The sequence below is a fragment of the Kogia breviceps genome, chromosome 12 (assembly GCF_026419965.1).
Source record: "Kogia breviceps isolate mKogBre1 chromosome 12, mKogBre1 haplotype 1, whole genome shotgun sequence".
Taxonomy (NCBI): Eukaryota; Metazoa; Chordata; class Mammalia; order Artiodactyla; family Physeteridae; genus Kogia; species Kogia breviceps.
In genome coordinates this window covers 43,898,040-43,925,939 of record NC_081321.1, presented here as the reverse complement: position 1 = coordinate 43,925,939, position 27,900 = coordinate 43,898,040, and the positions used below count along the sequence as shown (strand labels likewise).

Here is a 27,900-nt window from a genome sequence, read left to right as displayed (position 1 = left end):
GGCAGCAAGGTGTATGTTTTTACTTCAGAAAACTAAATCACAAACTCCCATAAAAAATGTACTCTTTTCAGAGAACCCAGGATTTATGTCTTCCCAACCCAAGGTATTCCATGTTTTAGAAAGGTAAAATATGGCTATAGAAAACTGGTTCCAGGGACTTCCCTGGCAGTCCAGTGGTTAAGATTCCACATGGGTTCAATCCCTGGTCAGGGAACTAAGATTCTGTGTGCCAAACAAAACAAAACAAAATACAACAAAACAGGTTCCAAATGATCATCACTTCAACTCACACTCTCCCACTGCCATCAAATAAGAGCAGCAAACAAAAGACACATGATTATGAGCAAATCCAAATTTATTTTAACGCCATGTCATTTTCAATGTGTTTAAAAACCTTGTAAGTTAGCTGGAGCCCTAGTTCCCTGCGACAGCATGCCAGAGGTACTGAAATTCATCACCTTTCTCTCCAAACCCCTAGCAATTCATCCAAGTCCACAGCTTCAGAAAGCCAGGAGTTTTGTCTCTTCAATCAGTCTGCTCCTCTGGCCTCTGGTTCCAGGTCTTTTTCTCAAGAGAGGGAGGTCAAAATATTTCAAACAGGGAACAAAACCACAGTGGAGCTTCCGACTCAGGTTTCTAAGACAGAGCAAGGGAAGAATCCCACTGACTCCAAAGAAATGGACATGGTTGAGATGGATTACTTCTTTACAGCCTTGTGGAGGGGGAAAAAACGTCCTGCAGAACAAAATTGACTACAAAGATTTACAAATGAGGATCCATTTGATAGATGAGAATCCCTTGGTAAACACAGGCTCCAGCTCCTAAAAATGGGAGGGGCCTGACTAGACAGCCTGGATCATAAAAGGAATCTGCCACATGTGAAGAAAAACAGTCTGAAGAATAGCTCCTCTATTTTGAGGCCTGATAAAATACTTGGGGAGAGTGGGAAAAGAGAGAGGAACAAGCCCCAACAGATGGGAAAATGCTGACACTGGAGTGGTATAAAAAAATTTCAGCTGAGTTTTTAGTGGTGGTGGCTACTTTAGCCTCTTCCCCGTTCTGTTGTAGGGTCATAAACCTCGACCAAGCAGAGAATAGTAGAAAAAGGCTAGAAAGAGGGGCTTGAAGACGATGGATTTTGACTCCTGATTTTATTATTCAATTTCTCTTTTCTATTTAAAGTAGTCTTCGATGGCTGGGAAGCCTGGCCTCCCAAGACCAGAGTCAGTTGGAGCTGGTTGTTGTTGGAAGGGGGCTGGGTTGGGGGACTGGGATGAGGACAGGGAGACCCCGCTCTGCTGGTGGTCCTGGGTGGAGAAGACGAACTGCACTTCACAGAGCCTGGGGTGTGGTGGGAAGGGGATGAGGCAGGAGTGGCAAGCTGGGGGGATGGGACCCACCTCAGTCCCCAGCTTCATTTTCTTCTAAAGTTTCCCCACTGGTGGCATTCTCTGCAGTCTTAGAGGCCTACATTCATGGAAAGGAGAGGGAGAAGACATGTCAGTTTCCAACAACTTAGGGTAGTATCTGGGGGACCAAGGACAAAAATATCCTAATTCTCTAGGTCAGGGCTGAGACAGGGAGAAATAAGGACATACAGAAATGTATACACCCACCATGACCCAGGAAGGTGGAATAAAGAAGAAGGTGGAATAAAGGTTCACCCTGCCAGAGAGGGATGACTGTAACGAACCTTCTTTTTTTTCTTTTTCTGGGTTTTCCGACTTGCCGAACTCTGGAGGAGGGCCTGAAACATATAGAAGGAAGAAGGAAAACAAATTTTGAGGAATGTGGAGCAAACATCAAGTGCTACTCTCAGCACTGTAGCTCTCTTCAGGACCCTCCCATCACTTATTCCTCACTCCCAAGACAAGTGCCACATGCCTGCCCCTTTCCATCCCACACTAACCTTGAGCTCTGCATCCTGGACCTCCATCTCAGACTTATAAAGGTCAGGCTCAAAGGGACCACTGGTTATCCGCATGGGGCCATTGGGCATAAGCAAAACTGTAAATTTAAACTGGGCAACAAATTCACCTATAAGAGAAACAAAGTATTTTGATAAAATGTTCCCTTGTCATCCATCCTCTTTTCTGTGAGCTATAGGGAGGAGAGGACCATAATCAGGGGCTCCAAAGTACAACTCTCTTCTTAGAACTCACCCTCCTTCTCATAGAGAACATTAAATGGTTGTAGCAGTTCGTGTTTGGCGCACTCTACCACACCCATGCGGGCCTTCTTCTCATCTTCAAATGCTCTGGGGAGGGAGAGAGAAATTCAGGTATCCTTATCTCCTTATCATGTCTTACCATTTTGCTCATGTTTTTAAATAACTCCTACCCTCAGGCAGAAATCATGTGTAGGATTGCTTTTTTACACTACCTTCTATGAGAGGGAGATAGCGAGAGGGAGAGAAGGCATGCAGAGAAGGCATGCATGCTGGCTGGAGCTACAAGTCCAGGCAGGAGAGGAGAGAGAGGGAGGGAAAGGTGGGGGAAGGAAGAGTGATCCTGGGGGCTTCCCTGGTGGCGCAGTGGTTAAGAATCCGCCTGCCAATGCAGGGGACATGGGTTCAAGCCCTGGTCCGGGAAGTTCCCACATGCCGCAGAGCAACTAAGCCTGGGCGCCACAACTACTGAGCCTGCGCTCTAGAGCCCGCGAGCCACAACTACTGAAGCCCGTGTGACTACAGCCCATGCTCTGCAACAAGAGAAGCCACCACGATGAGAAGCCAGCACACTGCAATGAAGAGTAGCCCCCGCTCGCCGCAAGCACACGTGCAAGGAAGACCCGTGCCAACGCAGCCAAAAAATAAATAAATTAGATAGATTAGATAGATAGATCTAGATTGATAGATAGATAAATATAGATAGACTGATAGATGATAGACAGATAGATAGTGCTCCTGGGTGTGTGGTCTATGGGTCAGACTGGTTCCATGCTCTGTGCTTGCTAAGTGCAGTAGTACCTTAAAGTAAAGGGCATGGCATCAAAACGCCTTTCAACCTCACTGAAGAAGGCACGAGAAGTTTTCATTTTCAGGCCATACTGCTTAGAAGGGTCTCTTTTGTAAATGGTGGTTCTCTGTCCTGCATCCTTGGCCTAAAGAAGATCACATTTTGGTCTGGTGCTCTTGGAACACACCCTCAGCCACCACCACCCCCCACTCCCCGCTAGCTCTGGTAAACATTCCTCACCTTGCCCTCTCCTGAGCTGACGAGAACATCCACAGCATATACTTCATGTACCTCAAATTCAACTTTCTCATGGTCCTTCCTAAAAGGAACAGAAAGGGAACCATAAAGAGCAATAAGTAATTCCTGGAGTTTAGAGTAGAAAGTAGATAAGATTAGCCTGGAGTATGGAAGGATAAGTTCATGACTAGTCTGGTATGACAGAAGGTACAGTGTGGGATACAGGGCACCTACTTCTGCTGGTCTGTGGGATTCTGGATAATGGTTTTCTCTCCATCGATGACATGCTGCTTCAATTGATGTGACAGCATACCTGCAGATCGGACAAAGTCTATGGTACCACTCACCTAGAATCCCAAAAGGTTTCCAACCCACCCACCCAAGTAGAATCATGGAGCAAACAATGAGAGCAAAGTGCCTGGCTATGGAAACACAGGGCACTGAGGTTTTTGGCTTGGATTATGTCAGAGCCAAGATGAATCCTCAATGGAGCAAAAGTCTTAATTCTGCAAAACCACTCATACTTAGACCCCCAACCCTACTATCTGAGGTCTCACCTTCTATTGGTGTGCAATTAAATGAGTGGGCAACTTTGTTCCAGGCTTCTGTCACTTGTGTGTTCTAGAAGTACAAGATCAAATAAAAGATAAGATACAGGGGCTAGTAAGTTGTCTACCATGAGAACAAGAAGCATAAAAGAACTGAGAGATCTAATAACCTCAAGCAAGTGTAATGATTCTCATTGGTTTTTCATTTCATAGGCCCTATCATCCCTACAACCTAGAAATTGCATTTGCATACCATTTTACAAAGCATTTTCACGAAGACGGTCTACTTAGATAACGATTCTGTAAGGTGAACAGCGCAGATCTACAACCCAATCTAGAGGAAGAAACTAAGGCTCAGAAAGGTTACATGATTTGCCCAGGGTTAAACCAGTTAACCGAAAGAACCTGGTATAAACCCAGGTTTTCTGACCATAGTGTTTAGTCCATTACATCTGGAATTCTAACCTGTTGAAAGCGTATAGAAACTCTTTATTTTCCACTTCTTACCTCTTTCAAACATGATCGGATCCTCACCTAAACTACAGTTCTTAAGAAAAAAAGGAAAGTGAATTACCAATCACACTATTATTAAACTGTGCCACGTACTGTGATAATAATCACTTTACATGGATGATCTCGATCTTCACAGCCATGTGATAATAAGGCACAATTTAATTTTTCCCAGTTTACAGATGAGGAAATTTGAACTTGAAGTTATTTAAAATCAGTAGTGGGTGGCAATAGGGTGAGAATCCAGAAAGTCTAATGTCATAGCTAGACAACAGCCACTGTATTAACAGTACCTTTTAGTGAAAAGACACAATATAAATAATGAAAAGACACAGTATATAAATAATAAAAATAATTAACGTGCAAAATAATAATAGCTGACACAAGGGCTTACTATGTGCCAAGTACTGTTCAAAGTGCTTTATGGTAGCTCTATGAAGTAGATACCACTGTAAGAAACCTACAACAGAGGTTTAAGTAAAAATGATGCAATTAAGTTACAATGGGGGGCTTCCCTGGTGGCACAGTGGTTGGGAGTCCGCCTGCCGATGCAGGGGACACGGGTTCATGCCCCGGTCCGGGAAGATCCCACATGCCGCGGAGCGGCTGGGCCCCTGAGCCATGGCCGCTGAGCCTGCACGTCCGAAGCCTGTGCTCCGCAATGGGAGAGGCCACAACAGCGTCAATGGGGACAAACTGATGAAAAGTGTAAAGAGCACAGAAAAAAAGAGGATGCTTTAAGTATTGAACAGGTCTCTGAAATCTAAGTGTTACAGAAAAATCTCGGCTAATAGTCTAACACACTAAATTGTATGAATTCATGAGCAGTTTATGATCCCTGGGCTTCCTAATATTGTCTTGCAAGGGACTTTGGCCTCTTTGCCACCAATTTACTGGTACTATTATGATTTTTGTTTTATAAGCTTTTAAAATTGAGTTTTAAAACTGGTAACTGTGTTTTATTGTAAACTCTCTATCTCAAATTATTTGGGGGAAAGATGCACATCCAAAATATGAAAAAGGATCTCTATAGGCTCCATGAGAAAGGGACCACATATCCCCTTACACCTAGCATGATACCATCTAAGGTAGGCACTCAGATTTAACTGCTCTTTGGTATTACTCTTTAATTCCTGCCTCTTCTCTTTCAGAACAGAATAGCTGTAGATACCTAATGCATCTTTGTCTCTATCAAGCTTTGGAGTTGAACTCAACAGCTTACCTGGTTTCCAGGTTTGACCAGGCGTAGGGCAGCTTCAGCACAAAGGTGAGCTGCCTTAATGACATCTGCTTTCCGCCCTGTTACTTGGGTCCCCTGTAGATAAGGAAATGCAGTGAGTGCCTTCCTGGAAAGCTCTTTAACTCAGCTGGTCTTTTAGTTAATATTTGTTTGTGTCCATTACGCAGCCAGTGGTCAGGAGAGAAGACATCCTTTCCCCTTTCATTTCTCTAGATACTCTCTCAAAGCTTGCGTGGTGGTGGGGCTGGAGATTAGAAGTGAGCAGCAGTATGCCCTCCCCCACTCCCCACCGGCTGAACAGAGTTCAAAGTGGTCCACCTACCAGAGCTACATCAACCACAAAAGTGTGAGCCACATTAGCGATGAAGCCATCCACATGGACCCCAAGGTCGCTGAAAGGCAAGAGCAGAGTACAGCATTAGCAACTGGCACTACTGTGAATGCTTAGGAAAAAGACAAGTGCTCTAAAATAGTTTAAGCTTACATTTTTACCAAGTCACCTTCCTTGAGAATATAGTCCTGGTCGCTCTTCAAAGGGGAGAAGTGACATACACAGTTATTTACTGAAATGCTGGTGGGAAAGGCAATACCTGTAAAGAGACAATCAGCCTTACTGCCTTGCTCACTCTCTTGGAGCCCTGTTGCCCCTCAGAAAGATGAGTGGATTTTCTTCAGGGTCTTGCTTAAGTTTGATCAGTTTGGATTGGGTGGGAAACTGCTTGAATCCCCCTTGCCATTCCAAATTTCAAATATCTCAACGAGTGCTGGGGTAGGGGTTGCATCATTACAATAAAACAAACAGGACTGAATAAGGGTCAAACTTAGGAAATTCGTGGGGGACTGTTTTTACCTTTCTTCATTTCTTTTTCTTTTTTGAAAATCTTCCCTGTCTCTTCCATTATCATGGCATCACCTTTCTCACACAGGCTCAGTACCGACACACCTGAACAGGATGCTTCCACCAAAGACCGAAGTACCCCTGGGAACAGAACCCCATATCAGTCCTGCATGTGTTGTCTAAGTTACCATCCAAGAAACATCTAGAAGTTGGACTTAAGAGTTTCTAATATTCCCTAGTGCCATTGCTCAAAGGATGAAAGAGGGAATAAGTTTTGTCTCTTGCAATGTACCTCCCTATAATCTCTAAATCTCTACCTTCCTTTCCTGAAATAAAAAAGCCAACACTCCCTTTCCTCCCTTATATAGTGTGACAACTGGGTATGCACCATCTGTCTCCTTAGGCAAGGGAGACTTTCAAAGATATCTGTGGTGTGGTAGGACAGGATTATGAACTTCAAGGGGGTTCTCACCAAGGTATCCAACATACATGCAAAGCAGCCTCGAGGAAATTTACAGGCGTCAGGGACAACAGGAAGGTAGACATACAATTACTGACTCCAAGCTGATGCATTGTTAAATGCTACCTTCTTCCCTTCCCAGACACCCCAATTAGATGTTAGTAATCCCAATTTATGTAGACTTATTTCTTCAAATAACAAGTCAAGGAGACTTAAACTAAGGTCCCTGGGCTTCAGCAAGCTCTGCTTTTAGCAGATTTCAAAGAGGTATGTGAGCCAAAAGAGTTTCAAACTGGTATCTGGAATCACAAGTGCCTCAGAAGTTACAAACTACAAGAGGGAAAAAAAATTTTTTCTGATTCAAACCACTACATGTCCATTATGTTATAAAGCATTGTTTTGTTCACCGGATACCCTCTCCATGGCCCATCCTGGACTTCAGATTTGATTTTTGTGATCCAAGTTTTGGTGATCCTTCGGAAGTCTGAAAAACTCAGGTTTTCGGCCATAGGATCAAAGGCATCCTAAATGCCTATCTTTACTGTCAAAACCATTTAAAAGCCCAAAGACAAGCACTTTCTGTCCCCCTAACTGGGTTTTAAATTGGAAAGGGAGAAGACAGAAAGTGAGACATCTGTCCAGAGTGGCAAGCAGCTGCTGAGTAAGTCAGAGCACAGTCCTAATATTCTGAGAGTCTAACATCAGTCCTCCCCTTTAACAGTACTATTCACAGGTTTGCCTAGTCGGGGGGAGGACCTCAAAACACTCCGAAAGTTGTGAAACCCTTGAGAACAATCAAATTTGATGACTAACTAAAGCCATCTGCGCAGATTGGAGGTAGTAATGAATAACTTCGAGAACAGTGAGATACATCTCCAAGAGTTATGAGGTGCCCTCCAACGGTCCCTGAGCTGGCCCAAGAGTAGAAGGCGGCCCCCACCAAAGAAGGAGCTGCAGCAAAGAACGAAAAACTACAACAAAGCACGTGGTAGGGAAGCTGGTGTCAGGGACCACAGCGGAGGGAGCCGGCGATCCGCAGGGGACCTGGCAACACGTGCCGGCTAGGCTCCTGACGGCGGAGAGCCGCTACAAAATAGAGGGGCGCTTCCTTTTCGAGATGGCTTCGCTGCTGCCAAAATCAGAGACAGAGATCCGGACTGAAGGGTGAGGGGCAGGAGATACGCCTCGCCTCCTTACCAACCGCTTAGGGTTGGAGCCAGCCGGAGGCTCCCGGCCGCCCGGCCGCCCGCCCGCATCTCCAGGGACTCCAGCCCAGGCCTAGCCTCTCAGGTCCCAGGCGTGACACGGAGCCTCCCCACCACGCCACCTCCAGCAGACCTGCGCGGGGCCCTCACTAACCCACACTGCATGACCCCACCGCTCCAGCCCCTCGGGGGCCAGCCCAACACTGTCCCCCTTGCCTCTCCCTCCCAGCCTCGATCTCCGGACCCCTGAGGCCGCACTCACGGTTGGCAATGTCGCCCCCCATCTTATACTTGGTCACGACCAGGTCCTCGGCGATAGTTTGCTCCTGCTGCTCGTCCTCACCCGACATCTTCCCACCACCACCACCACTGCAGCTTCGTTTCTCCTGAACCGCCGCCTCTGTCGCCCTTCCCAGCCACAGGCTGTAGCCACAGTCCCTTCGATCCGCGAGGAGAGCGCGAGCAAAAGCGCGAGCAAGCTAGGGAGCGGAGGGCGGGCGAGAGCGAGAAACTGCGAGCGCGCGGGCTGAGGCGCAGGGCACGCTGGGACAACGAGTCCCTCCTACCGCCAGCCTCTAGCCCCCCTCGCGGGCTATCAAACTACAATTCCCAGCTGCCTTTCGCGTCCCTAAGCCAGGCCCTGGGGCCTTGCCCTCCGAGGGCTTGCACGCCGGAATCGCCGAGCACGCTGGGAAGGGTCAGGCTCCGGCGGGAAGGCGGAGCCGTTGGAGAGCGTGAAGGGAAGCGTGGTCTCTCCCGGAAAAACCACGATCACCAGGAGCGCTGAGCCAGAACCCATAATAGTGAGGGACGGGCTAAAGGAGAAGGGGCGGAGCTACGGCGGGGAAGTGTGTTTGGAGGCTGCGGGGCAGGGTGGAGCCGAGGCGAGTCGGGAGATTGCGTTAAGGGCGGGGAAGCCGGGTACGCCCTTCCCCGGATCCCTGGTGCGGCAGGAGGGACCGGCCCGGCCAGTCCGCTAGTCCTCAGGTGCTGGGAGAACCGGGAGGGGTAGAGCGGGTGTGGAAGGCGATCAGGAGTCTGTGGAGCAGGGGCTAACAGAGCAGCCAGACTTCTGAAGGATTATCCGTTTACAGCCTCCCAATCTAACGACCGGACTCCCACTGAAGATGGCACTATTGTTTAACAACAGGCTTTGATGGCACCTAGGGGAAGTGTTGACAGAGGTTTAAGAGAATGAGAGTTCTAAAACATTTGCGTTTTCAGTATTCCACCTCTTAGGGCTTTTTCTAACTTCCCTAAACATGTTGTTTTTGCTTGTTTTGTTATTCCCAGTTGGTTGCCCTGTAGAGATTCCTAGTAAAACCCTTAAATGAAAAGGACTGTGCCCTATGCTTGTCTTAAGGGAATAAGGAAAAGTAGGGCTGGAGAAAGCTGCATGGGGCCGCGTAGGACTGTCAGGAGACAGAGAAAGCAGCATACAGTGGTAGCTATCCACTGCTGAGGGACAGAGAAGAGGGGCGGTCTACTTCACACACTCAAGGTTTTTATTTGACAGACAGGAAGCTGCAAAACGTTGGCATTTTTATTCAGACGTATAAAAACAAAACAAAAAAACTTCAGGGATAACAACAGATACCCCCAGTTTCCAATCCATGGGGACGGAAGTCTGAAGCTGGGTCCTCTTTCTATGCCATCTGGAAGCTTCCCACTAGTGGATGAGAATAACTCCTAAAAGTGGCTCTTGGGACCACTGTGAATCCGTCCCTTAGGTGGAGATCATATACAGCACATGTAGGTTATGGTTTACACAGAGATGCCCAGTTATTTTTCCTTCTGACCACCCCCTACTCCCACCTCCTTAGATAAGAAGTCTGGTTGTAGGAGAAGGCTGTAGTTGCTGGAGTTAGACTTGATTCAGTGCAAAAACAAGAAGACAATGCCCCTTCAAGGGCTCTGACTTATATCAGTTTTCTTTGATACTTTACAGTAAGAGCACATGCATTGGAAGATCTTGAATCCGGACCTGCTACTTGATTTACTTAATCTCTTTAAGGCTCAGTTTCCTTATTTGTAAAATGGGATAATACCTAGCATACAGAATTGGTGTCAAGGATTAAGTTAGATAATGTTGGTAAAGTTTAGCAAGATGCTCGGCACATAGTAAATGCTCAGTTAATAGTAATCATTAATATCTCTACTCCCAACCTCTTCACAAGACTTTAAGCTTCTCATTTTTTCTAGGGGGTTAAGGGTCACAAGCCAAAATTTTGCTTTCCCCTGCCAGCTTCCCCGCTTTCCTCTTCCTTAAAAGTCTGATGGGAAACAAAGGCACACTTTAAAGCCTAGTCTCAACAAGTCAGAGTCTAAGAGAAAGGGACATGGGGAGTAATCAATCCTTCATATCGCCAGGGAGTTGAGTTCCCCCAAGGAAGTTGAGGAACGAACGGGATTGGGAAAGCACATAAAATAGGGAAAACAATCTCCTTTCCTGGGTTTGGGAAAGAGAAAAAGTGCAAAGCTGGCTAATACCACAAGAATTTTGTGTCCAAGTGTTTAAGGCCTCCAAAGGTTGATTGGAATTGTCTAGGACTAGGGAAATGGGGCTGAGATCTGTGAGGGAGAGGGACTAAGGAGAAGAGGGGTACCCTCCAGAGGCACTAGCTGCCATCAAATGCTCCCTGAGTACCTCAGTGAGCAGGGGTTATGTTCTCTGGGCATTAGCCTTGGGGAAAAGCCGGCTATGCCAGTAATCGGGGTTATCAAAGGCAGAGTCAGTGGCTTCTAAACTACGTAGAGTTTTGAGGCGGGCATAATGGACCTGGGGGCCATGGTGTACAGGCCCCTGGAAAGCTCTCATTTCTTCATACCCTTGCTCAGCTGCTGGGCATGCCTCCATGGCTGCATAATCCCCCCCAGGACCTCCTCCACCACGTCGCCGATTCATGTATTCATAATCTTCATCTGCAGTTGTGCTGGCGTTGGGCATGGTGGGCACGGGGTTGAGTGGGCAACTCTGTGTGCTGCCCAGGGAAGCACTGAGGTCTGATCCCACATCCATGTACTCATAACCCAGCTCCTCAAGGGAACTTGGCCTAGGCGGACGAGATGGACTGCACTTTCTCCTCCGGTTCATGTATTCATACTCCTCGTCGTCATCTTCTTCTTCAGTACCCAGGACAGAACTGAGACCCACTGAAGAAAGGGTGCCTTCCCGGGAGGAGGTACCTGAGGGTTGAGAAGAGAGGCTAGGTATGTGGTATTAACTTCATTGTAATAGGCAGTGAGGAGTGGGGGAGTCTTAACGAAAAAATGAATAGGGAGGGATATGATCAGAGAAGACAGAATGATTAAGAGGAGCCTGTGGAAGGAGTATTAGAGAAAGATTTGAGGAAAGCACTATAGAAAGTTAGGCACCTTTGAGGTGTGCATCTGGCATGACATAACCATTGACATCCTCTTCCTCTAACCCTGGTGGGGACTGTGGGGTGACAGGAGTAAGCAGGCTGTGGCGCTGGGAATGGTAGGCACTGTCTCCTCGTGGCCGTGGGCTCTGGCTCTGGCTTCTACACATGGATACCTTCTCCTGGAGCTCGGCCTCAGAGCCTGTCACATGGCCCTCCGATGACTCTGATGCCAGGCGTCCCCGTGGCACTGGGTGCAGAGAGGCTGGACGGTGGCACCATTCACTACACCCACGAACTGCAGACTTCTAAGGAGGAAAATAATACATGGAGATTTACACAGAAATGAGGGAAGAAGAGAGATTTGTTAAGAAGGAGCTTGGGTCGTTCAGTGCCTTCTGTTTTGTAGGACACTGATTAAACCTCAGAGGTTTTTAAAGTCTCCCACACTACCCCTATCAATCCTAAGACACTGCCACCCAGCCTCTTGGCATCCTCTTAAAGAGACAGACCTTACCTGGGCAGCCTCCCCAAGATTCCCCTGGTTCATAGGCATATATCCCGATGATGGACTTACAAGGCTCTGGCTCTAGGATGAAAAAAGTGAGGAAGAAGTTTAGATTAAGAGAGAAATCTACTCACCACAGCAGCCTTTGAATAGTTAATAAGGACATCTGTGGGATTCGTGAGGGCGCAGGTGTACAGAGGGCTCAAAGTGCAGAAAGTCTTGGGAAGCTGGAAAATCTTACCCCACGTGGCCGAGTAAGTGTTCCAAGTGGCAGGCTAAGGGCAGAGCCTAGTGTGGCTGCCAAGTTCTCCTCCTCTGCCTCCAAATCCAGGTCTAGGTCTAGTTCTGGCTCCAGCTCTACTTCCTCCAGTTCCTTGTTTGTTAGAGCAGGGGGCTCTGCCCCAGGTGGAATTCCAGGCCCACTCTCTCTCTGTGAGGGCAGGTGGTTGATTGTTAAGGTATATCCTGGTTCCAGCCAAGTTCCTTTTTCTCTTGATCTCCTTGGCACCTCCTAATCTCCACTCACCTTTATGACCAGGTACCGTGGTGGGTCTCGGGCCATCCTGGTGAACTCATTGGCTAGTTCTTTAAAGGTTGGGCGAATGTTCTCATCAATCATCCAACCTGGGGGTAAGATGTAGGAAGGAGAGCGATAAGAGGGGAGTGGAGTAGGGAGGGAAGGTACTTAGGAAATGGCTGATGCTTTGTTCCCTCATCTTTGCGTGGGGAGCCTGACATCCACGTAGATGCCATCGGAATCAATAATGTGGAGAGTGCTTAGTGTTTATTGGGCAGAGACCGTTTGGGGCATGCACCGCTGTTCTGAGTATTCACTTTTCATCACTGAGCATTGTTTATCTATGCCTTTTAGGTTTTCAGTCCAATGAAGCACTAATGGAGTCAAAAAAAAAAAAAAAGCTGAGATCAGCAGGTAACTCACACTTGACCATGACCATGTAGACGTCAATGGTACAGATCTGGGGCTGTGCCAACCGCTCCCCCTTCTCCAGCAGATCTGGTACTTCAGCCAGTCGCAGCCCTGCATAGGGCTCTGCCCCAAAGGTCATCAGCTCCCAAACTGTCACTCCTGGTATAGGAAGACATGACTAGTTGATGGCAAAATAGTAGACATGGGCATGCAGATGAAGGGAAGGCAGAACTCGATCTGACCCAGGATCTGAAGGGCTTAGAGATTCTAAGAAAGGGTCTCAAAAGGCATCTGTGGAATTTGGGCCAGTGATGGTATGGTGGGCATCCAGATGGACTGACCATAGCTCCAGACGTCACTCTGGTGTGTGTATTTCCCAAAGTGGATACTCTCGAGGGCCATCCACTTAATTGGAGTCTGGGGGATTAAAGACAAAGGTGTCACCAGCTGATTTCCATACATTTTCTTAGCATTTCTAAACCCATGTTCTCCATCGTTCTTTTCTTTGTTGCTCTCTAAACTTTTATTTCTGGCATCTCCAGGTTCTTCTCCTTGGACTAACCCTGCAGCATCTGCTGGCCTCTCAAAGAGACCACAGAGTGCTTCCCATCCCCATGCTTCACTCCACCCCTGCCTCCTGACCCAGCCTCTGTGTCACCTTACCTTGGCCTCACTGTGCAGTAGCTGCTTATCATCAGGGGGCAGCAAGTCAGCAACCCCAAAATCTGCCACCTGAACTTGACTGGGTGACTTCAGTAGCACATTTCGGGCAGCCAGGTTCCTGTGCACCATACCATGTTCCTCAAGGTAGTACATTCCCTATAGGGAAGGAAGTATTCTCAAGGTTGGGGAAATTGGTCCTTGAGCTTCAGAATCACCTCAAACCCTAAGGCACCTCTCAACACTTGAAACTCCCGGTCCCCTCCCTGTGGGCCCGCAGGCAGTTTCATCTTAGAACTCCTCCAGTCTCCTCTCACTCACCTTGGCAATTTGTACTCCCCAGTTGAGCAGCAGCTGCGGCCCCAGTGCCCCACGGTGTTGTCTCACATGATCCAGCAGGGAGCCCAGAGGCAGGTACTGAGTGATGAGCTGCAGAGATGACCCTGGGCACAGTCCCAGCAGCCGTACAATGTGGGCATGGTCGAGGCTGCCAATGGCCAGCATATGCTAAGAGACACAAGAAAGGTCATCCTGGGAACAAACAGGGTCACATAAAACCAGACCAGGGCTCCCCCAACATTCGAAGACATCACCATGGCTAACACAGTATCTGCTAACACAAGACCATGCTTCTACATAATCGTATCTAAAATCAACCCTCTCCTAGTGGCACACAGAACAGCCTGCCCTCACTTACGTCTGTCACAGCTTGAAAACTTTGCCGTCCACTCTTGTCCTCAATGACTTTAATGCAGACTGGAATCTTGATCGATTCACCCTCAGGAATCCACACTCCCTGGGAAATTTGGGGCAGGAGTCAGTCTAAGGTCATTCTCCCCAGGCTAGTGCTGTCTCTGAATCTTTCCCTCCTTTGCCCTAGATCCTTTTCCCACCTCACCAGACTTCCTGTGGGCCACTCACTTTGTGCACAGTTCCGAAGACGCCCGAGCCCAGCACTTTAAGCTTCTTCAGCTCTGTTTCTTTGAAGATTCTGGCCGAGACTTTGTTAGCCTTCTCACTGGGATCCAGAGGCTCTACGCTCTGGAACAGATGGAAAGGAGGTACTCAGGAAAGCCCACTCCCATGTCCCTCTCCAACGCCCTCCCCATAGGTGGATGCCAAGAGCAGCAAAGCCCAAAGGGGTGGGAGCAGGAAGAGGAATGTCTCTAGTCTTGGAAAGCATTGTAGGCATATGGGGGAATAAAAGACCTGAGGATTAAGGAAGTCGTTTGTGTTCATGAGACCAGAAATCAAGAGGGTCAGGTTTTCCCTTTGATGGGAGAGAGTTGGTAATACTATCACCTTGAGTACTTTTATACAATTCTCTCTGTTTTTCAAAGAACTTTCACATACATCATCCCCTTTCACCCTTACAGCCGTCTTGTAAGGATGAATGTTATTATTTCCTCTGTATACATGCATAAACTGAGGCACAGAGAAGGAAGCTAACTTCTTCAAAGTCATATGGCAAATTAATGGCAAAATCAGGACTAGAATTCATGTCTCCCCTTTCTCTGGCCAGAGTCCTTTCTAATGGACCATACTACCTCCTTGAAGAAAGGGATCAAAGCTCTGGGGAAGGAAGAAGATCTTAAAAGGGTGATGGTATAGGGTATGTTTCAAGGGTAAGCTAGGCACTCACCTCACCCCGTTCCAAGTAGCGCCTCATAGCCCTCTTATTCTGAATCCGGCGCCCACGCCAATAGAGAAAAGTGCTGCCCAGGATCAGGAAAATCACTGCCAATCCTACCACCACTGTTAAAGCCATTGCCAGATGGGTTTTGCTGTGGGACAGAAAAGCCCAGAATTATCCTGGGTCTACATTTCCCTTACAAATGTCATTTACACCTGTACTAAAGGTATAGCGCAGATCTGGGGCAAGAAGTTAACATTCACATCTACATATATCCTTGAGCAGTGAAGGGGTTAACCTCAATCTCCACCCCAAGACTACTGCAAGTTAATCTTAGGAAGGGAAGACCAGAAGCCTGGATTCTTGTGTCCCCAAGTCCAGTGATAGTAGCCTGTATATAGAAGGCCAGAATGAATAGAGACTTAACTCTTCTCAGGAGGTAACGGCCCTTCCCCAAATATTCCCAGCTCCCTAAATCTCCAAGCCCACCATACCTGATCAGTGCCAGTGTTTGGCCTAAACAGTCTTGTAGCTCTGGTCCCTTACACCTGGAGAAGAAAGTCACCTCCTTAAATGGGAGCTTGGTAGATTTCCACAGGAAGCTCAATTCCAACAGTCTCAATGTACATCGTTTCAGACCCTACCATGGCATCCCATCCTGAAGCCCAAAGCATATCCCAAGACACGGCTCCCATCTCTGGCTCACCCATCCTCCCTGAGTCCCTCTCTTGAATGAAACTCCTCTGAGCTGAGGTTATTCCAGGTTCCCCAAATCGTAGCATCATTTTGTGCTGTTACTGAGTTTCCCTTTCTCCAATCCTTCGCTACACAGCTGGGAGTGGTTCTTAAGTCATAGTTCCTTTTTTCTTTTTGCTCCCCTCACCGTCTTCTTTCCCTCTAGTTCTGTACTCTTACCCCTCCGCCAACACCCTTTTATCATCCCATCACTGACCCCTGGGTGCAGTTCTCATGACAGGGCCGACATTCATTCTGAGCATCTGGGTACTTGTAGATGGGGCCCTTGGCACCGAGGACTCCAAAGGGGCAGCTGCTCACACAGTGGGGCCCATCTCGAAAATGGGCACACTGGGCACAAGCATCAGAGCCCTGGGTGGAAGAGAGAAGGTCAGGAAGTATGGTATTCCAAGATCAACTCCATACTTCCCAACAAGAACTAGCCCAGCCATTTAGGATCGTCCATTCACAGACCCTAGCATTACCTGGCCTCCCTGTGCCTCTCTATGGCCTTGAAATTTGGCCATATCATTCCCTAGACCCTCCAGTGTTGCCCCGCCCTCTCTCCCTTAGAAATCCTGGGGCTGCTACTGTACCGAGCCATTGCACGTGGTAGTGCCCTCCATGGGTTGGCATTCCGGGTGGCAGGAAAAGCATTCAGCTTCATGGTCAAACTCACGAGGCTCCCTGCAATGGGGGGCCGGGGTTAAAGGGAGGTGGGTCACTTCCAAGGCCTGACCTTTATGCTCTGATGCCCCAACCACAGGGCCTCCTACCTAATTCCCACCAAGGCATATACAGAAAGTTGTCTAAAGGCTTTCAGGTGCCACCCGAACAGCTCCATCCCCCAACCCCTTCTTGACTCTCCCCCCTCACTGTACCCATTCAGAAAGTTGCAGTGGGTCACACAGACACCTCCTCGGCTGTAGTTTCGGCAAGATAGGCACTGACTGGGGCCTGGGCCCCAGCATCCCCCAGAGGAGCACAGTGGGTCACACACTTTGCCTTCTGCCACTGGAAAGGAAGGGGTGGGTTAGGAGGAATCTGAGGTCTCCTAACAAGCCTTTTCCTGAACTCTTGCTCGTTACTGCTTCCAGCCTAATGTCCCCCTGTCCTTGGCTCTGTCCCCCATCCCTACTCCCACTTGCAGGGCAGAGCAGCCCTTACACCCCTCTCCTGCCTGATTCCACCGCCCTGTCCATGGGCCCTTTCCCTTACCACAGTCTCTGCGGGGCCGATTATGCTTGATGTCCAGTCTCTCTTCCGAAGGCCCCCGAAGCAGCCTGGTCCAGTTCAAAGAATGGTGGTAGCAGAGCTGTCGATTGGCACTTATGTAGATACGCCCAGCACTAATTTCTTTCAAGGATCGGAGGCCCAGAGATGTTACATTCAAGTTCTTCATGATCAACAGTGAGAAGCCCCGGCTGAGAACAAGGAGACTGGATGAGAGGGGAGGCTACAGAGGAAATGCTGAGCACGCAGTGGATTCATTTCCATTCAACAAATTTGCTCTGGGCTAATCAACCCACTGAGAGGGACTCCCCACTCCTTTAGCCTTTGCCCCATCAAACTCCCACTGTATGAGACCATGCCTTGTATTTCACTCAAGGATGCCTGAGAAACTGGGTTCTTTGCCCGGAGATGCAACGACCTCCACATCCCTTACTCACTTGTAGAGGCTTCGGCCCCCAATGGTTGTCAGGTTGGAAAAGACACTGAAGTTGTGCATGTGGGGAGGCCAGGACTGGATGTTCAGGTAACCTGAGGGGTTGGAGAGGGGCATATGAGTGGGGAGCCTCTCCCCTTCCTTTCTCAGGTTTGCCTGCTCCCTCCCCTGATGCCCGGCACATGATTTTCTCAAGTGGTATACTCAGCAAGGGTAGCCTCTCCTCCCATTCACCTGTGATCTCCCGCACTGTCCGGAAGACATTGAGCTTCTCAGGGTCCAGAGCAGGGATCTTGTGCCAGGGGTCTCTAAGGAGAACAGTGAAAACCAGTCAACAAGGTAGAGGCATAACCAAGTAGCAGTGAGCATGCCTAGCCTCAGAACTTAGTTTTCAAATAGCGTTCTCCACTAAAAGGAAACAGGACTCTTGGGAGAAATGGCTGAGGCAGGAGAAATATAACATGAGCCTACAGCATCCTGTGCAAAAAAGTAAGGAAATGCTCAAAGCATGACGGGTATAAGCCCAAAGAACACAGGAGCCATCATGAAGGGGCCCCACAATGAGCAGACCAAGGACAACTGGAATAATGATTGTAAGAGACTGAAATGTTGACTAAAACAAGTACCCACACAGATTAAACACACAAACAAGTAAGTAAATAAACAGGAAGTGAAGGCTCTCCCTAACACAAGAATGCCAACAAATAAATACAAGAGGAATAATGGAGTTAGAAAATCATCATTTGGCAATTCTCATAAAAACTGCTTCAGGCAAATATCTCCCCACAAGATACTTATTAATTGCAAAGGGAAAATAGTAACTTTACAGTAGAAAAGCTGGCAGACGCCACCTTAACCAAGTGACCAGAGGTATCATCACCAATGATGGAACAAATCAACATCATGTGCCTCCTTAATACGATGCACTGAGAATACATCTGTAGTATTCCTAGCAAAAATGCATAAGTTGAATCTAAGTGTGAGGCAACATTAGATAAACCCCAACTGAGGAACATACTATACCAATCACCTGACCTGTACTCATCAGCAATGCCAAGGTCATGAACTGTGACAGATTAAAGGTGACTGAAGAGACACCAAATGTAAATGTGTGATCCAGGATGTGAGCAAGACTATTAGCGAAATCTGATTAAGGTCTCTAGATTAGATAACGTTTTGTATCAATGCTAATTTCCCGACTTAAACAATTGTACTATGGTTTTGTAAGCAAATGTTCTTGTTTTCAAGGAATACACACTGAAATGTAACTGGGGTGAGGGGACACCCTGTCTGGAAATTTACCTTCAAGTGGTTCAGAAAAACAAGAGCATGTATATATAGTGTGTGTGGTGTGTAGAGACAGAAATGATAAACATGTGGTACATTGGTAACATTTGGGGGATCTGAATAAAGAGTATATGTGAAATCTTTATACCATTTTTTGCAACTTTAGATCTAAAATTTTGTCCAAAGTAGACAGGTGGCCCTAACATTTCACACACTCACACACACACACTCACTCACTGTAAATGCTGTCCTATGGATTAGAATGTCCCTTTGCTCTTTGTGGCTCCAAACCAAGAAGCCGAACTAGGGGAAACAGCTGGAAGTCATGAGACAGATTTTTATCTAATTTAAGTACAAACATTTAGAAACCTTTAAGAAGGAGGACACAGTGTCCCTGTCCCTTGCCACTCAGCTGGCTGGATTGCTTAGGGGTATCTGAGGGGATTCAAGCCCTGGCTGGGGAGTTAAGCACTGTCAGGTCCTTTGTGACCTCTAAGATTTTATGATCTATATTCCTGATCAGCTCCACATATGTAGGCTTGAACCAATGCAATGAACCGTGAGCAGGTGGATGGGGTGGGGGATCAGGGGATGAAAGCAGAATCTCTAACCCATTGAGGCCAGTGATAAGAAAGTCCAGGTTGCCCAGGATCTTGGTGCAGTTCACAAATCCATCAATGTTGCTCGAGTCCACAGTCTGGAAGCGGCTCCCAGAGCCCGTCCCCTCACAAGCTGTAAACAGAAGAGGCTCACTGGGGAGGGGGTGTTGGGGGTGGAGTCTGAGTAGTCTCAGGGGAAAGGGTATCTCTTCACCAACTCCTTAGCATCTCTTACTCACCTTTGGGGCACAGACCCCCACAAGGTTCACATATCTTGAGTCCATTTTTATCTACTTCCATTTTGTCAGGAGGACAAGCCCTGACACAAGATGTTTGATCCACCACAAAGTTATCTAGGAGGGAGGAGGGCACAATTAGAGATGAGGGAGGAACACTGCCAACTACCAGCTGAACCTCCTTCGTCCTGCTCTGCACTGCATTTGCTCCAATCGACCACCCACGGTTCCTTAAGTGCTGTCTCATGGATTAGAAAGGCCCTTTGCTCTTTGGATCCAAAGAGCAGAACTAGGAGCAATTGCTGGAAGTCACGGGGAGACGGATGCAGGAACGGGACATAGGGGTCATTCACGAGGGGTGACTAGATGATCACAACCAATTGCCCTCTATATCCTCTATTAACCACCCAACTTGATCCATTTTGCCTCCTAAAATTTCATCTAAAATCCTGGTTCCACTACCATTGTTCCTTCCCTTCAGACACTTACGGGGACAGCTGGCTACACAAACTCCTCCATACTGATACTTGGTGTGGGGATTGGGTTCCAACTGGAAAGTTAGCTTGTTGTAGACAAGAGGCTGTGGACACTGGCGTACACAGGCTCCACTGTCATTGAAGAGCCGGCAGGCCTAGGAACACAGAAGGCTCATAAGACTCATGTTACATATGGACCCCTACTTCCTCCCCAAAGCCCACATCCCATTTCAGAACAGGCAAGCGGTGGTAACAGTACATACAAAGCAGTCTGTGTCCTGAGGGCCCGAGCAGCCCCCTGCACACTCGTCGTGGCAGCACTGGTTGGGGTTCGGCCCAAAGCAGTGACCATTACACTGAGGGGCACAGATGGTCTTGGTCACTACGGACGGAGAGAAAGCACAGCTGTCAGGACTCACAGGACTGTATTCTGAGGCTATCTCTCACCCTCTTGCCTTATAGGCTCATCGCTACCCCCGTGTCGACACAGGCTGGGGTGGGCAAGGATATGAAAGTGTATATGAGTTTGAAGTCTTTAAAATGAAGTAAACCCACGTGTCTGGCAGTCTTCTGGTCCAGGACCCCAGCATCGCCCCTTGCAGACCTCATGACAGGGGGGACCTGGTTGGGAGGGAAAGTAGCACAAGCGGCTGTCAAAAAGCCTTGCTCAAATCAACAGGGTATGATGTCAGCACACAGGCACCCAGTCCTGGGAAGCGAAGAGCCAGGGCAGCATCCCTCCTTGCCCCAGCGGAGCTGGGCTGGGCTCAAGTGAACCTGTCAGCAAGGGGTGGAGCCGCGCCACCCACAGGGCAGCTGAGGGGAGGGCCCGGGGCACATGCCTCACTCAGCCCAGTCCCAACCCAGGAATTTGGTTCTTCTTGGCAAACTGAACCCAGTAGGCGTATGCGTGAGTGAGTGGACAGGGGGTGGCAGACTGCGGTCAGGGCTAGGTGGGTTCCAGGAAGGAACGATGTTGGAGTGGAAAGAGAAATGGATGTGGAGTCCAGAGACCTGGCTTCCCACTCAGAGCACAGAGCTCTTTAGCCCCTTTCCTTTGCACGCTGCTCCTGCAGTTCGGGTTCTAGGGGACTGACCTGCTCCCTCCTGGCAGGCTCCTTGGGTTAGAGCCTGAGGTTTGTTCAGTGGCAGCTGGGTTCCCATTAGGGACATATTGATGAGGGGAAGGGAGTCACTCTGGTTGGGTGGGGGCAAGGGGGCAATCTTGATCATGGCCACTCACAGGTCCTGCCATTGTCCTTCACCACTATCTCGGCGTCTCGGTCCCGCACGATGTCCCTCCAGTCAACTGTGTCCATGTGACAAAGTTTATCATTCTTCTCAATGTAAACGCCCCCTGACAGAATCTCTGAGGTAGGGAAGAGAAGGGCCAGGGTCAAGGGCTAGTCAGGGAAGTCCTCCTTTTCCCTGCCTCCCCACCAGTCCGAAAGGCCACCCGAGTCAGGAGCAGAGGACGTGGGCAGACGGATATGTCCAATTAAATCCAAACTGCAGAGGAGGCGCGCCTTGTAAGCGGAGGAGCAGGCCAAAAGAAAGTCCTGCCTCCTCTGACACCTGTCCAGATCCGGTTTAGCGAGTGGGGGAGGGGAAGGGAAAGAAGGAGAGTAGATCCCTGACTCAAATCCACACCTCCCCACCCCCGCATGCCCTACCTGTGTGTTTTTCAACTGACTGGGACAGGCACAATTAGAAGGTGGCCAGGTGGTATTTAACCCCTCTAGTCCTCCAGCTTGGGGCGACTTGTGAGGGCGGGAGGGAGGATTCCCATTCTCAGGGAAGGAGGGACATCAAGGGACACTGTACTCGGAAGTTAGAAGAATGTGTAACAGCCTCAGCTCCAACCCCAGCCCCACCAGGACATAAGGACCCTCCCCAGGGACAGATGCCTCAGCTCCCTGTTAGGGCCCCCTATCATTTAAGGAGGAGTGGACCTTTAGACCGTGGTGGTCAAAGTGGTGGGCACCTTGAACGGGGGTACTTAGAGGGAGCAGTCTTGGGTCATCATCAAAGAGGCACCTGTCAGCAGGTTGGCTGAGGGGCAGGCCTGGAAGGAATCACCAGGAACTGACCAGTGAGCTGAGTAAAGCGGAGCTGACGCAGAGCATGGCTGGAGTTGGTGTTGTAGTTCAACATGACAAAGATGGCAAACTTCCCATCGTAGACCTGGGTCCCCCGCACCACACGGAGGTTGGGCAGTGGCAGCGTAGAGAACTCATTCATGGCCACAAGGACATAGCCGGTCACTTCTCGGATCCACTGTGATGGAGCAGATCGTGTGGGTGAGAGGGAGAGCGGGGCAAGAAGTCTCAATCCGCTTTCCCTTCCTAAGGCACTGACTGAGGAAGCTCTAGCTCCTCTAATTTTTTCCAAGTCCTGTTTTGGAGTAGGGAGTAGCAGGCGCCACACAACTTCTGCAAGTGAAGACAAGCTGCAGAAATGACCGAGGAATTCTAGGCTCTTAGCCTTTCCTTCTCAGGGCTCCTCAGGCCAGGAGGGTCCTTGCTTATCCCTTCCTCACCTCCGCAGGTGCCTCTTGGTCCCTGGTGCAGAACCCCACCCTGCCCCTGCCCCCTTCTCAGGGCCAGTCCCTGTGCATCCCCGGCTACAGCGACCAGTCCACAGGCCCCAGATTCCAATCATTGCCCCATAAACACACTGGCTTGGATCTCAGGAACCGTGGAGTCTTAGGAATGCTCAACTCCAGCCCTGAGGACAGGAAAGAGGCTTCTGTACGGAGGACAAGGGGGAAGAGGTCGAGGAAGGAGGTCGGTACTCTAACCTGCAGGAAGGAGAGGTCAGCATTGTGTCCTGTAAGCACGATCTCCAGGTTCCCCATCACCACCTCACACCTCTCGTAGAGCTTGTACAGTGTCTGGTACTGGTTCTCAGCATCGCCGGTCACACTCAGCCCATTCAGAGTCCCAGGGCACACTGTTCCAAGTGGAGGTAAGAATGGCAGAGGCCTGGACACAAAATTTCAGCCCCATCCCCCAAGACCACCCCTTGGCTGCCCTCTTCCAGTAACATTTAGCAGGATCAGAGGCAGCTGCCTCCAACCCTCCGCTCTAGAGGCAGATGCCAAGGCCAGACTGAGAGCCTAAACTTCCTCTTTTCCCAGAATTCCTTCACTGGCACCCTGAACAGGAAGGTGAAAAGATTTCCTTTTCCCACCTGGGCCTCCTCTGTGCCTCTACTGGGTACTACTTTATTTTTTAATTTTTTTATTTTTGCGTTACGCGGGCCTCTGACTGCTGTGGCCTCTCCCGTTGCGGAGCACAGGCTCCGGACGCGCAGGCTCAGCAGCCATGGCTCACGGGCCCAGCCGCTCCGCGGCATGTGGGATCTTCCCGGACCGGGGCACGAACCCGTGTCCCCTGCATCGCCAGGCGGGCTCTCAACCACTGCGCCGCCAGGGAAGCCCACTGGGTACTACTTTAGGTGCTAAGGAGTTAATCAAGGAGGATGTGGGGTTGTTTTCCCCTCCCTAGAAAGAAGTTAGAAAAGGACCACAGCTTGGTTACCCTCCTCTTCCCTTCCCCCGCTCCAACCAGGGCACTTCTCTACCCCCATCCTGCCTCCTAGGTCCTGGAATAAATATCTCTTTGGGGCAGCACACAGCCCCTATTGTGTCTACTGAGGGTGGGATGGGGGCAGAGGGCGGGGGCAGTGCCTGGGGCCACGGTCCGGCCCACAATGAGGCGATTCTATTTAGGAGAAGGGGGCTGCCCCACCCTGTCCCCAGACACCCTGTCCTCAGCTGCAGCCCCCCTTTCCCCTCAAGCCTTGGGCTCAGACGAGTGACCTCACTGGCAGGGGGGGCTCTGGTGGTGGCGTGGGGGGCTCAGTGTGAGCTCTGTCTATAAAACTGGAAGATAGGGGGCTGACTGCCCACCTCACACCCCCTTCCTCAACTCTGGCTTTCCTCTCACTCCGTTCCGCATCCCAGCCCACTCCAGCTCCCTCAGCACCACACTTTCCAGCCCTAGAGTATTTTTCAGCAAATAAAGAGAAGCCGGATGGAAACAGCAGCCGACTGCCTCCATTCTAAGCCTTCTACCCAATTTCATTGTCAGAGGAGATTCATTAAGAAGCCTTCCAGGGATTCCCTGGTGGATCAGTGGTTGAGAATCTGCCTGCCAATGCAGGGGACACGGGTTCGAGCCCTGGTCTGGGAGGATCCCACATGCCGCGGAGCAACTGGGCCCGTGAGCCACAACTACTGGGCCTGCGCGTCTGGAGCCAGCGCTCCGCAACAAGAGAGGCCGCGACAGTGAAAGGCCCGCGCACCGCGATGAAGAGTGGCCCCAGCTTGCCGCAACTAGAGAAAGCTCACGCACAGAAACGAAGACCCAACACAGCCAAAAATTAATTAATATTTTTTTTTAAAAAAGAATCCTTCCAACACGGCACTCTCACTCACATTAGGGAGAGCCTAGACTCGAGGTACATGGGGCATGTCAGTCTTGGGGGTTCACTTTACTTTGTAAGTATGGAGGACAGAGGGGCTATGGGAAATGTTGGACCCTGAAGCCCTACCCCTTGTCTCTCCTCTGGCTCAGTGAAAGACTGCGGGGAGGGGGGATAGATACCACCTGTCTCAGCCACCCTTCCCTGAGGCAGTGGCAGCCTAGTGGGAGGCAGGAGTGAATGGAGGGAGGGAGATTGGTGAGGCCCCAACCCCTCCTCCTAGATGCACCCCTAGTCTGACCACGTGACCTTTGAAGGGCTCCCATTCCCTATCACACCCCATGAAGGGAAAGGGGTGAGCTAGACCCAGCAGAGGGGTAAACAGTTCGGGAGCTCCCAGAGGAGCCTGGGAACTCTAGGGTCCTTGGGTTGAAAACAAAACGACTAGGAGGTTAGTCATTTCTGGAACAATGCCACCCCAACCCCCTTCCTGGCAGGACACCCCCTCTTCCAAGTCAAGGCGCCAATCCTTCTTCCCAGATAAGGGAGGAGCCACGATTTCTGCACAGGGAAGTGGGGTGTGTGCGTGTACACACACACACACACACACACACACACACACACACACACACACGAACTCGTACATGTACACAACTCCCCTACTGGCCCAGAAATCTACACTGGTTCTGTCCTTGGGTTTCCTTATTTGGAAGTATTTCAGGTGGCCCCATCCATTCCACCTGCCCATATGTGTTTGTGTAAACTTCGTGTCTGTGCTTGGGAGGCTACAGTGTTCGAGGTCCCAGTTCCCTGCCACCCTGAGGGTAAAGTCCATATTACACAAACAGGAGCAAAGGGCTGGGTGGGAAGAGAGTATGAACAACACCTCTGAGAAGGAACCAGGCAGCCTGGGGAGGAGAGGAGGGGTAGGGGAATTAGAAAGTCCCTGCTATACGCAGGGATTAGGGGCACAGGGAGGGCCAGTGGCACAGACTCCCCTTTGGTAAAGAGCACTGGGGTGGGTCACAGAATCTCCAGCCCCTCCTTAACCAGAGGCCTCCTCTCCAAAGTCCCCCACCCCCCATCACAGCCAGGACAAAGGGGCTATAGAAGGACTGAGACAGGGCCGGATGCCCAGAGGCTGCAGGATCCAGATAAAGGGTAAAGAGACCCAACCATGCCTGCCTCCTGTCTCCCTCAGGGAAGGTGGCCAGGATCTGGGACTCCTGGGTTCCCGGCTGAAGATTCCAGGAGTCTGGATGGGACAGTGATACAGTCACTTTACTCAGTCTCTCCCACTCCAATCCCCAGACCCCCGCCCTCCACCAGCTGGGAGTGTTCACATCTCAAGATCTCAGGGTCTAAATTTAGGCCCAGCAACTGTGAGGGAAGCACAGGTGTTTCTCCCACTCCCACCCTGGGGAAGGGGCCCTGACTGTGCCAAGTCCCAAGCTGAGATCTGGGGGGAGGGGAAGAAATCAACAGGGTTCCTCCAATGCCAGCAACCCCAGCACCCCTCAGGTGTCCATGGCCCCAGAGACACCCCAAAGAGGTGGGCTCAGCTGGCATGGGAGTGCGAGGAGGAACAGAGGGGCAATCTGACTCTTGTGTAGACTGCTAGAGACAGCCAGACAATAAACATAATGGGGGTGGGGGTGACTCTGAGCCTAAGAAGGACCCCTCCCCAAGGACAGGGGGCTCAGAAGACAGGACAGGTGCCCCGTTGGCCCTCAGGTTGGGGAGAGAAAAGATAGAGAGAAACAGCGCCTGGAAGTCCTTGACCCTATAGCTCCTGGCTCAGTGCTTTGTACATAGTAGATGCTCAATAAGTATTAGTTGAATTGATCTGGGTCTTGACAAAAAAAGTTTGGTCAAGTCGGGGACCAGCTAACTTTATTATTTTGAGAGAAAGAGGCCAGTCAGCCTCTGCAGGGTCTCTCACCCTGCTGTCACCTGGACTTGGCCATTGGGTTAATCTCAGTTCTCCACAGGGCAGGCCCACTCACGGAAGAGGAGGTGCCTCTCTTGTTTTCCAACACTAGACAACAACAACCTCCCCGCTTCCACAGCTCCGCCCTGCCGGCAAAACAAAACTGGAGGTTTTTGAGCCCCTGGGGGCAGGAGGTTGGGAGCAAACCGAGAACCCCCCTTCCCTGCCCCGCTCTTTTCAAGATCTCCACCTCCAATCATCCCCTCACGTTTACAGAATGGAGGTCCCAGCTCCCCTCCCTGCAGGGCCCCTCAGAAGTGTGAAATGTTTCAGCATCAGCCCTATCCGGGGGGACAAATCAGAGGGTCCGCGACACAGTAGGGAGGAGGTGGCCGGGGCAAGGTAGTGGTCCGGGAATCCCGTCCCCGCCCGGACCACGCCGAGAACCTGATCCTGACGGTCTCCGCCCAGGGGGCCCCAGCGCGCCGGGGCTCCGCACCCCCAGCTTCGCACAGCCCTAGCTCCTGCCCCTGGCCTCCGGCAGCCCGCGAATTTGACTCGGAATCCCAGGTTCCGAGCCTGCCGATGCTCCCGCACCGCTTACCTGCCTGCGAGTTGCCCACCTCGGAGCCCCGGGCCAGGCTGAGGAGGAAGCCCAGCACCTGCAGAGCCCCGTTCGCTCTCATGACTCCAGCGGAGAGTGAGGGGAGCCCAGCCTAATCTGGCCGGGGGGCGGCCGTGGACTAGGACATCTAAGCGGAGCCACCTGAGCCGCCGGAGACTTGTAGCGGCGGCAGAGGAGGTTGCAAACTGCAACCGGAGCCGGAGCCGGAGTTTGGGGCGGGATGGCAGGGGAGGGGTGTAGTCTGCAAGGGAGCGCAGGGGGAGGGGGTGAGTCTCGGCCGCGCCCCCTCGGGCGCGAGGCAGGAGTAGCGATTGCTGGAGCCTCGGTGGCCCGCCCCGAGCGCGCCCCACGCCCCAGTGCCCGGCAACTTGACCGCGCAGATCCAGGACGGGTCTCGCCCTAATTTTTCTCCGGGAGCTGAAGTAAGGGGAGGCCAAGATTCCAAAAGCCCCCAAATGCTTCCAAAGGAGAAAGGTAATGGGGGTGGGGAGAGCGCTCCAAAGCCCGACCCCCTGCAAGTTGGCCTCGCCCACTAACCAAATCACTCAACTCCCCTAGCCGGTTGGGTCACTTGGGGGATTTTACGTCTGAATGTGAATGTTTCTCTCTGAGTGTGTTCTTGAGGGGGAGGGTGTTTTTGCCGCCCGCTCAGGCCACCTCAGTTTCCCCGGAACCGCCTCGAAACCCCATAACTCATGCACCCTGCCGAGGAACCCGAGCCCCAGAGGCCGCGTGAAATTGCAGTGTCTCCGGCCGCTTCCTCCTCCAGACCCGGCGCCGGCCCGGCCTCTCCCGGGGATTTGGTTGGGGGGCGGGGGTGGCTTCCAGCCTG

At 50.5% G+C, this 27,900-nt stretch overlaps 2 protein-coding genes and 1 long non-coding RNA gene across 5 annotated transcripts; 1 reads left to right on the top strand and 2 right to left on the bottom strand.

The window, feature by feature from the left end:
* Positions 1 to 337: 337 nt before the first annotated feature.
* On the bottom strand, positions 338 to 8,824 carry PA2G4 (proliferation-associated 2G4). 2 transcript variants are annotated; one of them, XM_067009492.1, is made up of 14 exons: positions 8,258 to 8,824; positions 6,343 to 6,471; positions 5,977 to 6,082; positions 5,815 to 5,884; positions 5,475 to 5,567; positions 3,752 to 3,815; positions 3,429 to 3,507; positions 3,198 to 3,276; positions 2,969 to 3,102; positions 2,163 to 2,257; positions 1,910 to 2,037; positions 1,694 to 1,747; positions 1,401 to 1,467; positions 338 to 636 (listed from the first exon to the last, which is right to left on the bottom strand). In XM_067009492.1, exons 1-13 carry the CDS (start codon positions 8,343 to 8,345, stop codon positions 1,402 to 1,404), a joined length of 1,185 nt encoding a protein of 394 aa, XP_066865593.1. In that variant the 5' UTR covers positions 8,346 to 8,824; the 3' UTR covers positions 338 to 636; position 1,401. The 2 variants fall into 2 exon arrangements, with proteins under 2 accessions (XP_066865593.1, XP_058936999.1); XM_059081016.2 differs by having other exon boundaries at positions 338 to 1,467.
* On the top strand, positions 8,696 to 18,919 carry LOC131766556 (uncharacterized). Its single transcript, XR_009338493.2, has 4 exons — positions 8,696 to 8,798; positions 11,030 to 11,205; positions 12,737 to 12,796; positions 14,334 to 18,919. It is a non-coding gene; the product is annotated as an uncharacterized lncRNA (long non-coding RNA).
* ERBB3 (erb-b2 receptor tyrosine kinase 3) lies at positions 9,521 to 27,306 on the bottom strand. Of its 2 annotated transcripts, XM_059080974.2 has the most exons (28): positions 27,048 to 27,306; positions 22,886 to 23,037; positions 22,176 to 22,362; positions 21,329 to 21,454; positions 20,641 to 20,706; positions 20,349 to 20,467; positions 20,099 to 20,240; positions 19,613 to 19,726; positions 19,386 to 19,506; positions 17,722 to 17,795; positions 17,492 to 17,582; positions 17,040 to 17,245; positions 16,703 to 16,835; positions 16,418 to 16,508; positions 16,039 to 16,193; positions 15,581 to 15,634; positions 15,096 to 15,237; positions 14,375 to 14,494; positions 14,151 to 14,249; positions 13,775 to 13,960; positions 13,457 to 13,612; positions 13,135 to 13,210; positions 12,806 to 12,952; positions 12,392 to 12,489; positions 12,107 to 12,295; positions 11,875 to 11,946; positions 11,371 to 11,665; positions 9,521 to 11,181 (listed from the first exon to the last, which is right to left on the bottom strand). In XM_059080974.2, exons 1-28 carry the CDS (start codon positions 27,127 to 27,129, stop codon positions 10,658 to 10,660), a joined length of 4,017 nt encoding a protein of 1,338 aa, XP_058936957.1. In that variant the 5' UTR covers positions 27,130 to 27,306; the 3' UTR covers positions 9,521 to 10,657. The 2 variants fall into 2 exon arrangements, with proteins under 2 accessions (XP_058936957.1, XP_066865592.1); XM_067009491.1 differs by lacking the exon at positions 20,641 to 20,706 and having other exon boundaries at positions 27,048 to 27,210.
* Positions 27,307 to 27,900: the final 594 nt, after the last annotated feature.